The sequence below is a fragment of the Schistocerca serialis genome, chromosome 5 (genome assembly GCF_023864345.2).
Source record: "Schistocerca serialis cubense isolate TAMUIC-IGC-003099 chromosome 5, iqSchSeri2.2, whole genome shotgun sequence".
Taxonomy (NCBI): domain Eukaryota; kingdom Metazoa; phylum Arthropoda; class Insecta; order Orthoptera; family Acrididae; genus Schistocerca; species Schistocerca serialis.
In genome coordinates, this window is record NC_064642.1 from 120,781,922 (window position 1) to 120,798,009 (window position 16,088).

The 16,088-nt window shown below is 45.1% G+C and overlaps 1 protein-coding gene across 1 annotated transcript in view; it reads right to left on the reverse strand.

Moving 5' to 3' along the window:
• The window catches only part of LOC126481783 (odorant receptor 82a-like), a 146,819-nt gene that overhangs the window by 20,339 nt on the left and 110,392 nt on the right, over positions 1–16,088 (reverse strand). Inside the window, exon 5 of the mRNA XM_050105739.1 lies at positions 3,470–3,572. Within this exon, the coding sequence (XP_049961696.1) occupies positions 3,470–3,572 (103 nt within the window). The remainder of the gene's footprint in view (positions 1–3,469; positions 3,573–16,088) is intronic.

The following is a 16,088-nucleotide window of genomic DNA, read 5'->3' on the forward strand; positions in this document are numbered from 1 at the left end:
TAACAGCCGTGTACCGCAAGTCTCTAGAGGAACGGAAGGTTCCAAATGATTGGAAAAGAGCACAGGTAGTCCCAGTCTTCAAGAAGGGTCGTCGAGCCGGTGCGCAAAACTGTAGACCTATATCTCTAACATCGATCTGTTGTAGAATTTTAGAACATGTTTTTTGCTCGAGTATCATGTCATTTCTGGAAATCCAGAATCTACTCTGCAGGCTCCCAGGTAGATGCCATTTTCCTTGACTTCCGGAAGGCGATCGATACAGTTCCGCACTGTCGCCTGATAAACAAAGTGAGAGCCTACGGAATATCAAACCAGCTGTGTGGCTGGATTGAAGAGTTTTTAGCAAACGGAACATAGCATGTCGTTCTCAATGGAGAGACGTCTACAGACGTTAAAGTAACCTCTGGCGTGCCACAGGGGAGTGTTATGGGACCATTGATTTTCACAAAAATATATATAAAAGACTTAGTAGATAGTGTCGGAAGTTCCTTGCGGCTTTTCGCGGATGATGCTGTAGTATACAGAGAAGTTGCAGCATTAGAAAATTGCAACGAAATGCAGGAAGATCTGCAGCGGATAGGCACTTGGTGCATGGAGTGGCAACTGACCCTTAACATAGACAAATGTAATGTATTGCGAACACATAGCAAGAAGGATCCTTTATTGTATGATTATATGATAGCGGAACAAACACTGGTAGCAGTTACTTCTGGGAGTATGCGTGCGGAACAATTTGAAGTGGAATGATCATATAAAATTAATTGTTGGTAAGGCGGGTGACAGGTTGAGATTCGTTGGAGAGTCCTTAGAAAATGTAGTCCATCAACAAAGGGGGTGGCTTACAAAACACTCGTTCGACCTATACTTGAGTATTGCTCATCAGTGTGGGATCCGTACCAGGTCGGGTTGAGAGAAGAGATAGAGAAGAACCAAAGAAGAGCGGCGCGTTTCGTCACAGGGTTATTTGGTAAGCGTGATAGCGTTACGAAGATGTTTAGCAAATTCAAGTGTCAGACTCTGCAAGAGAGGCGCTCTGCATCGCTGTGTAGCTTGCTGTCCAGGTTTCGAGAGGGTGCGTTTCTGGATGAGGTATCGAATATATTGCTTCCTCCTGCTTATGCCTCCCGAGGAGATCACGAATGTAAAATTAGAGAGATTCGAGCGCGCACGGAGGCTTTCCGGCAGTCGTTCTTCCCGTGAACCATACGCGACTGGAACAGGAAAGGGAGATAATGACAGTGGCACGTAAAGTGCCCTCCGCCACACACCGTTGGGTGGCTTGCGGAGTATAAATGTAGATGTAGATCACAGAGTGAGTTTGTTCCCGATACCCTTTCGAATCTTTTTTTTTTTTGTTCTTATTGTTCCCTCATGATTTTTGTACACATTGTATATTAATTAACCTTTTCCCGGTGCCATCACCCACATACCTATTTGACACATATATTCCACACATCTTCTCCTTACCCCTCTCTCCGTCCATCTTTTTCCAGCCCATTTTCCTACCAACCTCCTCTTTCCTCTTCTTTCCCTCTCTCTGACCATCTCCACTTTCCCTTCTCTTTGTGGATCCTTTCTCCTCCTCTCTCTACTGTTCTCTTCCTTGTCCATCTCTCTGCCAATCTCCTTCACCCCCTCTCTCCATCCACCACCTCTTCCTCCTATTTCTTCAAACCTCCTCCTCTGCCATTTGTCTGTTCACTATTACAGCACCATCTATCAGAAAGCGAAAAATGTGGTCCAACTAAAACATTCATATTTCTTTACGTACTACATGAATCTGTAATAAAAAAATGGGGGTTCCTATTTTTAAAAAACGCAGTTGATATCCGTTTGACGTATGACAGCGCCATCTAGCGGGCCAACCATAGCGCCATCTGGTTTCCCTCTTCAAGCTAGACGAGTTTCGTTCTTTGTAGTTTTTTCGTTTGATGCTTATTTCGTGAGATATTTGACCTGGTCACTATCAATGGACCACCCTGTACAAAGCATGTAGGCACTAAGCGGAAAAAAGTGTTGTTGTAATGCGGAAACGGATCGATTTATCTGTCTCAATGGACATGACCATTGGCTTCGGGCCAAGGGTAGAAGCATTTCGGAAACGGCTAATTTTGTAAACTGTTCGCGTGCCTCCGTGGTTAAAGATGCCAAGGATAGCGGAATGGCGCTATCCAAAACAGACGCCGACACAACTGTCGTGCAGCACTGGTCATAGGAATCAGGGGTGAACGAAGACTGCGGACATCTGTATGGGCGGACAGAAGTGAAACTGTTGAGCAGCTGATCACCCATATGAACAAAGCGGCTACCAACAGAACCTTCTCAACGACCGTTGAGCGAAAGTTGGTGCGTACGAGGGCCTCTGCAGCAGGTACCTTTTCATGCACCCACGCTGACTGTTGTTCATAGGCGACGGAGGGTAGAATTTTCAAGCCGACACCGCAGGTAGACGCCCACTGAGCGCCGATAGGTGGCCTTTTCCGACGCACCATGGTTTTATGCTCCACCGGACGTAAAACTTCTGAAAGCAAATATCTTGCAACAGTCGTCAGCAGGGTAAGGCCCAAAGGAGGGAGCGTTGTGGTCTAGGCACTGTTCTTGTGGCGTTCCCTTGGTGATCTCGTCATTCTGGAAGACGCAGTGGATCAACACAAGTTGCATCTATCCTTGGCGATGTTGTCACCTCTACATGCAGATTGATTCTTCTCGACAAGATGACATCAGCAAGACAACGCATCGTGAGACACAGATCGTGGTACGTGCTATCCCTAGCGCTGGATTCTGATTGCCTCCACATCCCTGTCGGCACTTTCCAGAACCTTATTGACTCTTTTCCTGCACGTCTCTCAGAGGTTCACACTTCGGAAATTGGTTATTCAGGCTTTTGACAGGTTGTCCCATTACTGTGACTGGACTCTGTAAGTAGCACCAGAATGAACAGCAACCAAAACAACGGCCAATAAGGTTGCAATATCGATTGGATAGCTGTTATTAAGAACAGTTTACCATTTTTGTTAACACATAAATTTCAAGTAATCGTATTGTAACTCATATTGTCTTAGGTATATAAAAATCTCTTCATGCAGGGGTCACTAGCAACCCAAACACAGTTGAAAGAAGGAATGACACACAATTTTTTCCAAATCTGCAGTATCACTTTAAGACTCGGTTGGTTGGTTGGTTTGGGGAAGGCGACCAGACAGCGTGGTCATCGGTCTCATCGGATTAGGGAAGCATGGGGAAGGAAGTCGGCCGTGCCCTTTCAGAGGAACCATCCCGGCATTGGCCTGGAGTGATTTAGGGAAATCACGGAAAACCTAAATCAGGATGGCCGGACGCGGGATTGAACCGTCGTCCTCCCGAATGCGAGTCCAGTGTCTAACCACTGCGCCACCTCGCTCGGTCTTTAAGACTCGTTAGACATTACTGCAGCTACTTTCTTTAGAATGAAAACCAATAAACTACTTACGTTAGCTATGGCGACGAATGCGGTGGCACTGATGGTGACCATGTCCATGAGGAACTGTCCCAGAATGATTGGCCCCAGCAGGGAGCTCAGATGCTGCACGCAGCTGCAAGAACATATGTCGGCGTTGAGAAATTTCTGTTGTGATGAGTTAGCTTTTGAATGGAAAAGGAATCAAAATGGTTCAAATGGCTCTGAGCACTATGGGACTTAACATCTGAGGTCATCAGTTCCCTATAACTTAGAACTACTTAAACCTAACTAACCTAACGACATCACACACATCCGTGCCCGAGGCAGGATTCGAACCTGTGCCCGTAGCAGTCACGCGGTTCAGGACTGAAGCGCCTAGAAAAGGAATCAAAAATGTTCATGTAATAATGGTGACATTTCATCACAAACTAAACTTTACTGGTGCACCGAAGGATCTTCGTACATGCCTTGAGATTAAAGAGGATAAGACTTTGCGACGTTTTTAATGAGGTTTTGACATTCTGCAACAGCCTGTCTAAATCAGGGATGAGCAAACGAGATATTGCCGGCGCTGATACTCGCTGTTGGCCACATCACCTGCTCACGATACCTCCGCGCCCCCCTTACCGATTCTGACAGCGAGGAGTTACCCCAAAACTGTTCCAGCACTGTTCTTTACGAATTGACACTCTCACAGCAACACGACCTGTAGACCTGCGTCGTTAGCATTGTCTATTATAACGTCTCGTTTCTAGTAATACGATAGAATTAGTGAGAATAAAATGGATGCGGAAGGTTTAACATACTCAGGAACAAAATTTATTGACTCCTTAATGCTTCAACCCACAGTTAGGAGAAGATAAATTTTTTATTGAGACACAAAGCGGCCCTCACTGTTGATTTAAAATATAAAATTATCGTTGTTTTCTACATGTTTCATGAGAAATTAGTCGTCAATTTACTTAAAATCGAAAGCCGAAATTAAAGAGCTAAGACGGAAAACAGAGAGAGAGAGAGAGAGAGAGAGAAGATGGGTGATTTTTTCCACCGTGTACAAACTCTAAGGATTGATCGGTCTAATGAACTTATGTCCGGAAATAGGTTTCCATGCTAGAGAACATTTATTCAATCATACTTTGTTACAGAGACTGCGGTCTAATACCCGCTATACCATGCAGCCACAGTTACAGTATGCATACTTTCCTCCTAGTGTGTAGTACTTTTTCTCATATGTCATGTCCTAGCGCCCTCTGCTGCCATTTTAATTGGTGATTTTTCGTGCCGTTCACTTCTCTTGCTGATTTACGTTGTAGTGGGTGTGATACAATGTTGTACACAATGGTTCCGTATTCGAATCGAGAGCTTGCGGACATAATGTTTACTTACGTAAAGGCAAATGGCAACGGGCGGAGGGCAGCAAAGTTGTATCAGGACACCTATTCCACCCTCACCCCCCCCCCCCCCCCCTCCCCGACGGCAACCGCACAGCATTCCAAGTTTGCGACAGTGTTTCGCCGTTTGTCTGAAACAGGGTCGTTTCAGGAAGCAGGAAAACATTTAGGATGAACCAGAAATCTTCGGACACCAGACTTGGAGTGAAATGTGATTAACACTGTGGAAGGCGACCGCCGTGTCAGTACCAGGCAATTGACCCGCCGGTACCGGGTAAGCCAGACGACCATGGGAACTGTTACTACCCTTCTCACTTACAGCATATGCAGGGCTTACTAGCGACAGAATTTCCATATAGGGAGCAGTTTAGTCACTGGTTTCTTCACCAGGCAACGACAATTCTGGGACCTGTGTCATCCATCCTATTCACAGATGAAGCACCCATAACGCAGAGTGGTATCTTCAACTTCCATAACAGTCATCTGTGTGATATTATGCAAAACCCTCATGTAATCGTGAAAGCGAATTATCAGCGTCGATGCAACCGGAATGCGTGGGCCGGGATAAATGGCAACCGTATTTTAGGACCAGTCTTCATTCCACGTCGCCTAACAGACGGAACTATCAGCGTTTGTTATTGGTGACTTTGCCTTCCCTGCTAAAGAAGTGCCATTAATGACTGGAAGGGTTATGTGGCAGATACATGATGGTGCTCCAGCCCAGTTCGTCGTTAACGTCCACACGCATCACAACCGTGTCTTCCCTTGTTGATGGATAGGACGAAAGGATCCGATTGCATGGCCTGATCGTTCACCGGATCGCAACCCGTGCCATTTCCCGTTATGGGGCCATCTTAGAAGTATCGTGAATGCAGAGCTCATTCTAGACATGGAGACACTCGAGCCGCGTATTCATGCTACCTTTGACGCTGTTCCGTTACAGCCTGGCCGACTGGACGTGTGAGACAAAACACCCTACACGCATGCGTTGACGCACATGGAAACCATTTTCAGCACATACTGTAACTGTGGCTGCATGGTACAGCACGTATTATGCCAAGGCAAGATGTCGACACTGTACAGCATGTTGAGTTACAACAGCTATGTGAGGCGAGCATTATCCAATTTGAAAACACCCCCGGAATGCTGCTCCTGAATGACAACACAAGTCGAATCGCCATGTTCACGTACAAATTTGCAGTCAAGGGGCGTTGGATAGCCACGAGAGTGCTCTTGTTGTCAAACAAAGTCGCACCGCATACCATAGCTCTAAGTATAGGTGCTGTGTGTCCAGCACACAGACAGGTTGTATAACATCCACGATATATATATATACATATATATCTTTATTACGAGTGGAATATGAACGTGTGGAAATTTACGTAGCTCAATGACATTCATTCAGTTATGTAATTATTTCTTAAAAAGATGATAATTATGTAAAACAGTGATAATATTTGTCTCACATTCTTTGTTAATCTATGTCATTCTTTTCTATTGTTTTGTACCCTTTTGTCGTCTTCTTCTGATGTACGTCGCCGACGCAAGACGCGAATCGATTGGAGGTCTGTTGAATGAAAAACATTTAATGTAAAATTATTGTACTTTTATGTTCATTTGCTGGTAAAAACAAATAGATCCAAATGCGTTAAAACTATTTATGATTAATTATTGAAAAATCACTTCCTCTTTTAATTATAATTTGGTGTTAATTGTTTTATCATAGCTGCAAGAAGCGCAGCCATTGTGAGTTGCGATTATATAGCAACTTCGACTGTGCTTCTAGTTGAAAATAGCATGGGTTTGTGTTAGACTAATTTGCAAAACAATTTAAATTTTTTTTATTGGTGGCATCAATTTAAATGATTAATTATTTATTGAGCGAAGGAAAATCTTAATTAAAAAAGAAATCCTCTCTCTTTTGTTGGCCGCCATCTTAACTTTTATCACAGCGGCAAATTTAAATTACTTGAAACTGCAAACAATATTCCGATGTGTAAGAAATAAACGTGCACCGGTGGTACTGAACTCTATTCATAAAAAAAAAATTTAAGCGAGTCAGACTGCATTTCCTAAGAACAGTGCTGATGGTATTTATTGTTGAACAAGATCTCATTGCTGATGTATGAGGCCAAAATTAAACTACGCATGAATCACGGAGAAAAATATTTGTGGTAGCATACGTCAGTGTTGTGTGCGGGTGGTATCCTGTGGTTCTTTTTCATGATCAATTTGCTAAGAATAATTAAATCCATCGAAGACAAAAATTATAAAAGCTCTGATGTACGATCTGTAATTTTAGTGATATGAACACAATTTACAGTCAACATTATTACACTACGTCAGGTGGAATTCTTGTGCAGTTTGAACAAAATAATTATCCGGGAGAAGTTGTAGTATGAATAATGCATTATACATGTGTATAATATTGTCAGTACCATTTACAAAAACAAATCAATGCAACTGCTATATAAAAAAAAAACAGAGTGAATTCAAACCGCAGAATACCACAGAGTATCGTATCATCCATATTCACTGCACTTGTCCATGTTGATGATACGCAAAAAGCGCCACAGTTGGTTGCAGCCGTCAACCAACCTCCTCCTAACCAACAAACGGGCACCACTGGCATAAAGGTAGGACCGGATTTCATTAGAAATCATTAGAGATCTTCACCCTTCTCTCTAGTAAGCTCTGCCTTGATACCACTGAACTCGCGACTGGCGGCCGAGTGAGATCATTGGAAGGCAGAGCGTCTGACTTGGAGATGTCTTTGAAGTAATCGACCTGTGACTGTTCGTTGCGACCCTGCGATGCCAACTGCTGCTCAGATTGCTGCTGCAGATGCAGTACGGTGCACTAGAGCCATATGCCGAACACGGTGGTCTTCCCTCAGGGTAGTGCCAAGTGGCCATCCGGAGCCCGGTCTTCTTACGACCGCACATTCTCGTGACCACCGCAGCCAGCTATTACGTAAAGGCGTTCTTGAGTAACATCAACTCAACATGTGCAAACATGTGCAACCTCAAAGCTAACTAACGTTCATGACCGTTACAGCGTGATAAGCAAACCTGATTTGCATACTCGCAGTGGTGCTATCAGCGCCACTCTTATGCTACAGGTGCGAAATTTGATTGACATCATCTTTCAGATGTAGAAACACGCCTACCAACTTTCGTTTATGTAGCGCAATTCCTTCATGGTGTTGATTTTTTTGCATCAGTGTACTTTAACTCATCATTGATGTTCCTCTTTCCACAAACAACAAAATCAGTGAATATTATGACTATAACATTAGAACCAAAACACTCTTCCAAACATTTCACTGAGGTGACAAAAGTAATGGAATAGCGACATGCACATATACGGATGGCGACAGGATCGCGAACACAAGGTATGAAAGGGCAGTGCATTAGCGGAGTTGTCATTTGTACTCAGTTGATTCATGTGGAGAGGTTTCCAAAGTTTTTATGGACGCACGAAGGAAAGTAACAGACTTTGAACACGTAATGGTAATCGGAGCTCGACGCTTGGAACATTCAATTTCGGAAATCTACATCTACATCTACATCTACATCCATACTCCGCAAGCCACCTGACGATGTGTGGCGGAGGGTACCCTGAGTACCTCTATCGGTTCTCCCATCTATTCCAGTCTCGTATTGTTCGTGGAAAGAAGGATTGTCGGCATGCTTCTGTGTGGGCTCTAATCTCTCTGATTTTATCCACATGGTCTCTTCGCGAGATATACGTAGGAGGGAGCAATATACTGCTTGACTCTTCGGTGAAGGTATGTTCTCGAAACTTTAACAAAAGCCCGTACCGAGCTACTGAGCGTCTCTCCTGCAGAGTCTTCCACTGGAGTTTATCTATCATCTCCGTAACGCTTTCGCGATTACTAAATGATCCTGTAACGAAGCGTGCTGCTCTCCGTTGGATCTTCTCTATCTTTTCTATCAACCCTATCCGGCACGGATCCCACACTGCTGAGCAGTATTCAAGCAGTGGGCGAACAAGCGTACTGTAACCTACTTCCTTTGTTTTCGGATTGCATTTTCTTAGGATTCTTCCAATGAATGTCAGTCTGGCATCTGCTTTACCGACGATCAACTTTATATGATCATTCCATTTTAAATCACTCCTATTGCGTACTCCCAGATAATTTATGGAATTAACTGCTTTCAGTTGCTGACCTGCTATTTTTTAGCTAAATGATAAGGGAACTATCTTTCTATGTATTCGCAGCATATTACACTTGTCTACATTGAGATTCAATTGCCATTCCCTGCACCATGCGTCAATTCGCTGCAGATCCTCCTGCATTTCAGTACAATTTTCCATTGTTGCAACCTCTCGACACACCACAGCATCATCCGCAGAAAGCCTCAGTGAACTTCCGATGTCATCCACAAGGTCATTTATGTATATTGTGAATAGCAACGGTCCTACGACACTCCCCTGTGCCACACCTGAAATCACTCTTACTTCGGAAGACTTCCCTCCATTGAGAATGACATGCTGCGTTCTGCTATCTAGGAACTCTTCAATCCAATCACACAATTGGTCTGATAGTCCATATGCTCTTACTTTGTTCCTTAAACGACTATGGGGAACTGTGTCGAACGCCTTGGGGAAGTCAAGAAACACGGCATCTACCTGGGAACCCGTGTCTATGGCCCTCTGAGTCTGGTGGACGAATAGCGCGAGCTGGGTTTCACACGACCGTCTTTTTCGAAACCCCTGCTGATTCCTACACAGCAGATTTCTAGTCTCCAGAAAAGTCATTATACTCGAACATAGTACGTGTTCCAAAATTCTACAACTGATCGACGTTAGAGATATAGGTCTATAGTTCTGCACATCCGTTCGACGTCCCTTCTTGAAAACGGGGGTGACCTGTGCCCTTTTCCAATCCTTTGGAACGCTACGCTCTTCTACAGAACTACGGTACACCGCTGAAAGAAGGGGGGGGGGGGGGGGGCAAGTTCCTTCGCGTACTCTGTGTAAAATCGAACTGGTATCCCATCAGGTCCAGCGGCCTTTCCTCTTTTGAGCGATTTTAATTGTTTCTCTATCCCTCTGTCGTGTATTTCGATATCTACCATTTAGTCATATGTGCGACAATCGGTGGAGAGTTCGTTATTTCGAGGGTGTCAAGAGTGTACCGAGAATACCAAACTTTCAGGCATTACCTCTCACCACGGACAACACAATGGCTGGCATCATTCACTTAACGAGTGAGAGCGGCGACATTTGCGTAGAGTTTTCGGTGCTGACGAACAAATAACATTGCGTGAATTAATCGCAGAAACCAGTGTGGAACGTTGGACGAACGTATGCGTTAGTACAGTGCGGCGATATTTGGCTTTATTGGGCGATGACAGCAGACCACTGACAGAGTGCCTTTGCTAACACCACGACATCGCCTGCAGCGCCTCTCATCGGATTGTGACAATTTTTGTTGGGTCCTAGATCACTGGTAAACCGTGGGCTGATGAACTGAGTCCCGGTTTCAGTTGGCAAGGGCCCACGAAGCCATGGGCCTAAGTGGGCAACAAGGAACGGTGCAAGCTGGTGGTGGTTCTATAATGGTGTGAGCTGTGTTTACATAGAATGTATGAGCACTCTGGTCCAACTGAAACGATCATTGACTGGAAATGATTATCTTCCGCTGCTTGGAAATTATTTTCAGCCGAACGATGACTGAATTTTTATGGATGACAATGAGCCATGTCATTTGGCCACAATTCTTCATGAGTGGTTGGAAAAACATTCTGGATAATTTGAACTAACGATTTGGCCACCCAGATCGAGCGATGTGATTCCCATACAACATTAACGGGACATAATGAGAGATCAGTTCGTGCACAAAGTCCTGAGTAGTTCAGCACTGGTGTTTCAACGACTTGTTTAGTCCACTCCAAGTCGAGTTGCTGCACTAAGCCGGGCGAAACGAGGTCTGGCACTACAGTAGGAGATACCCACGACTTTTCACACCTCAGTGCAGTTGCACGGGTTCAAATGTCTTACAGAATCTACCAGAACATATTAAATATTTGATAGGCGTTATGATAGGCTTTAAGTATGAATTAGAGAATTTCTGTTGGGCAACTCCTTTCACTCCGTTGAAGAGCATCTTGATAAAATTCTAGTGTTTTAAATTGTTTTATAATCAGTGTTGATACTGTAATACAATAATATTTCTTGATGATAAGTCATTGCATAGTATAAACGTTTTCCGTGCGTCGCATCTTGCGGCTCTCAAATATTGAAGAAAATAGTTTTTTAAGTGGCTTCTTTGCCTTCTTTCTGCAAAGGATCCGTGAAATATTAGCAAACGAATGCAACTCATGTTACCTTTGCCCATTTAAAATATTGAAATTATGAATGTGGATGAACTGCTTTCCGTAAAAACGAAAGAATCTGAAAGACGTGCATCTATCTTGCACTTCTTTCACTTATTTACGATTTGCGATATTGTAGTCATATTATTATCATTACTAATACGGCAATGGCCTGCTGTTCTGCTGATTTTTTTCAGTATGACAGCGTAATGAAACTGGAGAGAGGATTGGAGCAAGCTACTTTTATTTTATTTCATATTGAGCAGTCTCCATCAGCTAGCCTTGTTGGCTTTCCTTTTCCCGCGCTGAACTTTTGACTTGGAAGCATGTGCCGGTAGCTTGAACGACTTGGAGAAGCCAAAGTAGTCCTTCTTCTTATTCTTCTAAGTAGTAGTACCAACCTGAAACTCAGTTTCCCCTACACGTTTGGCTCTGTAGTTAGGCCTCCCTGACTAAATTCTATCCAATCACGAATCATTCCGCAAAGTCAGGAATGTCTGCTTGAACGGCAGCTAGGTCGGCGACAGATCCGTACCCCCTGATTGGCCGCCGAAAAATGCGCCAATTCCCACCCCCACAAGGTCCGGCTCCGCTGGAGCAACGGCCAGTAGGCGGTTAGCAGTCGTGAGGTGTCGGTGGCGAGATCCAGCGGAAGACGATTGCAAGCTGGTAAGCATGCGCGCTCTTCCTAGGTTTAGAAGTGCATTGAGTCGCGAATGCATATTAAAGTGTTGGGTGATCTTTAATTTCGGGAGGATTTGCGCCTCATTGCTTTTATTTCGTCCTCATTTTGCTAGTTTGTTTTTGGATTTGGCGCCAGAGGCCTGGTCGGTTGCAGTATGCAAAACATACGTGGGACTCTCAGTCACCACTATCTGTATGATTCAACCACCCTCGTACCTACTTCGCCTTCAGAGAATGTCTTTCCTTCTCCAACACTCCGTGGTATTAGTGAACATTTCATAACGCCCTTTGCGTGTTAGGTTTTCCCTTCTTTGTCGCCCACGTGTGAACAAGTGGCGAGTAGTTCTGCGCAGGATATCTAAATTGAACCAGAAGTAGCATGGCCCGCGTTTCTTGTTATTCATATTCGTAAATCAAGGTGTTGCAGAATGAGTTTTACGAATTTTATTAGTTTACGAACGGAAGGCCGCTTTAATAACGTGCATCCACAAGTAGTTCATAGTTTGCCCTTTCAATATATTTACGTATTAGCTGTTGGATCCCGACTCTTACCTTTCACTAATTATTAGAGTAAATTCTTTTCTGAATGGTCAGCTCCCACCTTTCCTTGTCCATTTCGAACGCTAGTATTGTGGGTGACTGCTGAATTTAGGCCATATCCCCCTACGACCCTCAGTCTTGTATTAACGTGCATAGATAAAGGTATGTATACTCAATAATTATACTTCGTTTGGACAAGTGTAATTTCGATTTCTAATATATTGTGGAGCTTTTAATCCGACATTCAAAAAAAAAAAAAAAAAGGTTCAAATGGCTCTGAGCACTATGGGACTTACCTTCTAGGTTATCAGTCCGCTAGAACTTAGAACTACTTAAACCTAACTAACATAAGGACGTCACACACATCCATGACCGAGGCAGGATTCGAAACTGCGACCGTAGCGGTCGCGCGGCTCCAGCCTGTAGCGCCTAGAACCGCTCGGCCACCTCGGTCGGTTCCGACATTCAATGAAAAGTGTTAACCCCATTTATAGAGAGAGCAAGGAAATGCTAACATTGCAAGGCTCCCTACTGTAAGTGCTCCTTTTAAGATGATAAAATTGATTGTAAATCCAATGAGTAGTTTTTGTTTGATTGTGGTGGGTATTTTTTTATGCAGTCAGAGAGACGATCCTTGCGCCAGTCCCTGATCCTTTCTGATGCGCCGACGACTCTTGTATGTGGTGATCCGTATGAAATTCAACACCAGTCCTCCGTTCTAGGTAGGGGAAAGTCGCACTGATAGGGCAGTTGTGAGCAAAATCCACGTTATGCGGTGAAAGGGTAAGCCCTGCCATTCCCAACCCAATGGGCAAGACACCTCTTTTAAATCTTCAGAGGTTGAAGAAATGTATCCTACTTAATGCCTAAAGTGATAAATAACTCGATGTACAGTCGTGAGAGATCGAAGCCGAGACAGAACGACTTTTTCAAGCCATCATACGAGCTCTAATCTCCTTAATTTCATCTTAGTGGTTTTCCGACAAGATATGTGTAGAAGGGTGCAACGTGCTGACTGATAAGCGAACGTCCCAGGAATTTTAGCAGTAGTTTGCCGCAGGAATTATATGAGCATTTTCGCGCCTTCGAACTTACGAAACTAACTAGTGGCAAAACATACTGTTTTTTCGGATATTCTGTGTTGCCTCTATTAACACTACCTGGTAATAACTGTACATTGGCAAGCGATAATGAAGTGTCGGGCGAAGGAGGTTTGCGTAAACTTCCTCTGTCTTAAATGGATTACGATTCCTGAGGATTTATCCAGTGAATCTCAGTACGGCACCTACCTTTCCTTCGATTAGTTTTATGTGGTCGTTTTGTTCTAAATCACCCCTAAGCATACTCCCAGCTATTTGATGGACTGACAGAGATTTTTTTTTTTTTTTTTTTTTTTTTTTTTTTTTTTTTTTTTGCAGTCGCGTAATCAAACAATAATAGCTGTTAATGCCCACTATATAATACACTCCTGGAAATGGAAAAAAGAACACATTGACACCGGTGTGTCAGACCCACCATACTTGCTCCAGACACTGCGAGAGGGCTGTACAAGCAATGATCACACGCACGGCACAGCGGACACACCAGGAACCGCGGTGTTGGCCGTCGAATGGCGTTAGCTGCGCAGCATTTGTGCACCGCCGCCGTCAGTGTCGGCCAGTTTGCCGTGGCATACGGAGCTCCATCGCAGTCTTTAACACTGGTAGCATGCCGCGACAGCGTGGACGTGAACCGTATGTGCAGTTGACGGACTTTGAGCGAGGGCGTATAGTGGGCATGCGGGAGGCCGGGTGGACGTACCGCCGAATTGCTCAACACGTGGGGCGTGAGGTCTCCACAGTACATCGATGTTGTCGCCAGTGGTCGGCGGAAGGTGCACGTGCCCGTCGACCTGGGACCGGACCGCAGCGACGCACGGATGCTCGGCAAGACCGTAGGATCCTACGCAGTGCCGTAGGGGACCGCACCGCCACTTCCCAGCAAATTAGGGACACTGTTGCTCCTGGGGTATCGGCGAGGACCATTCGCAACCGTCTCCATGAAGCTGGGCTACGGTCCCGCACACCGTTAGGCCGTCTTCCGCTCACGCCCCAACATCGTGCAGCCCGCCTCCAGTGGTGTCGCGACAGGCGTGAATGGAGGGACGAATGGAGACGTGTCGTCTTCAGCAATGAGAGTCGCTTCTGCCTTGGTGCCAATGATGGTCGTATGCGTGTTTGGCCCCGTGCAGGTGAGCGCCACAATCAGGACTGCACACGACCGAGGCACACAGGGCCAACACCCGGCATCATGGTGTGGGGAGCGATCTCCTACACTGGCCGTACACCACTGGTGATCGTCGAGGGGACACTGAATAGTGCACGGTACATCCAAACCGTCATCGAACCCATCGTTCTACCATTCCTAGACCGGCAAGGGAACTTGCTGTTCCAACAGGACAATGCACGTCCGCATGTATCCCGTGCCACCCAACGTGCTCTATAAGGTGTAAGTCAACTACCCTGGCCAGCAAGATCTCCGGATCTGTCTGCGTGAAGGTCTTCTCTATACAGGGTGTTACTAGAAGGTACGGCCAAACTTTCAGGAAAAATTCCTCACACACAAATAAAAGAAAGATGTTATGTGGACATGTGTCCGGAAACGCTAAATTTCCATGTTAGAGCTCATTTTAGTTTCATCAGTATGTACTGTACTTCCTCGATTCACCGCCAATTGGCCCAATTGAAGGAAGGTAATGTTGACTTCGGTGCTTGTGTTGACATGCGACTCATTGCTCTACAGTACTAGCACCAAGCACATCTGTACGTAGCATCAACAGGTAAGTGTTCATCACGAACGTGGTTTTGCAGTCAGTGCAATGTTTACAAATGCGGAGCTGGCAGATGCCCATTTGATGTATGGATTAACCGGGGCAATAGCCGTGGCGCGGTACGTTTGTATCGAGACAGATTTCTATAACGAAGGTGTCCCGACAGGAAGACGTTCGAAGCAATTGGTCGGTGTCTTAGGGAGCACGGAACATTCCAGCCTATGACTCGCGACTGGGGAAGACCTAGAACGACGAGGACACCTGCAATGGACGAGGCAATTCTTCGTGCAGTTGACGATAACCCTAATGTCAGCGTCAGAGAAGTTGCTGCTGTACAAGGTAACGTTGACCACGTCACTGTGTGGAGAGTGCTAAGGTAGAACCAGATGTTTCCGTATCATGTACAGCGTGTGCAGGCACTATCAGCAGCTGATTGGCCTCCACGGTTACACTTCTGCGAATGGTTCATCCAACAATGTGTCAATCCTCATTTCAGTGCAAATGTTCTCTTTACGGATGAGTCTTCATTCCAACGTGATCAAATTGTAAATTTTCACAGTCAACATGTGTGGGCTGACGAGAATCCGCACGCAATTGTGCAACCACGTCATCAATATTTTCTGTCAACGTTTGGGCAGGCATTGTTGGTGATGTCTTGATTGGGCCCCATGTGCTTCCACCTACGCTCAATGGAGCACGTTATCATGATTTCATACGGGATACTCTACCTGTGCTGCTAGAACATGTGCCTTTACAAGTACGACACAACATGTGGTTCATGCACGATGGAGCTCCTGCACATTTCAGTCGAAGTGTTCGTACGCTTCTCAACAACAGATTCGGTGACCGATGGATTGGTAGAGGCGGACCAATTCCATGGC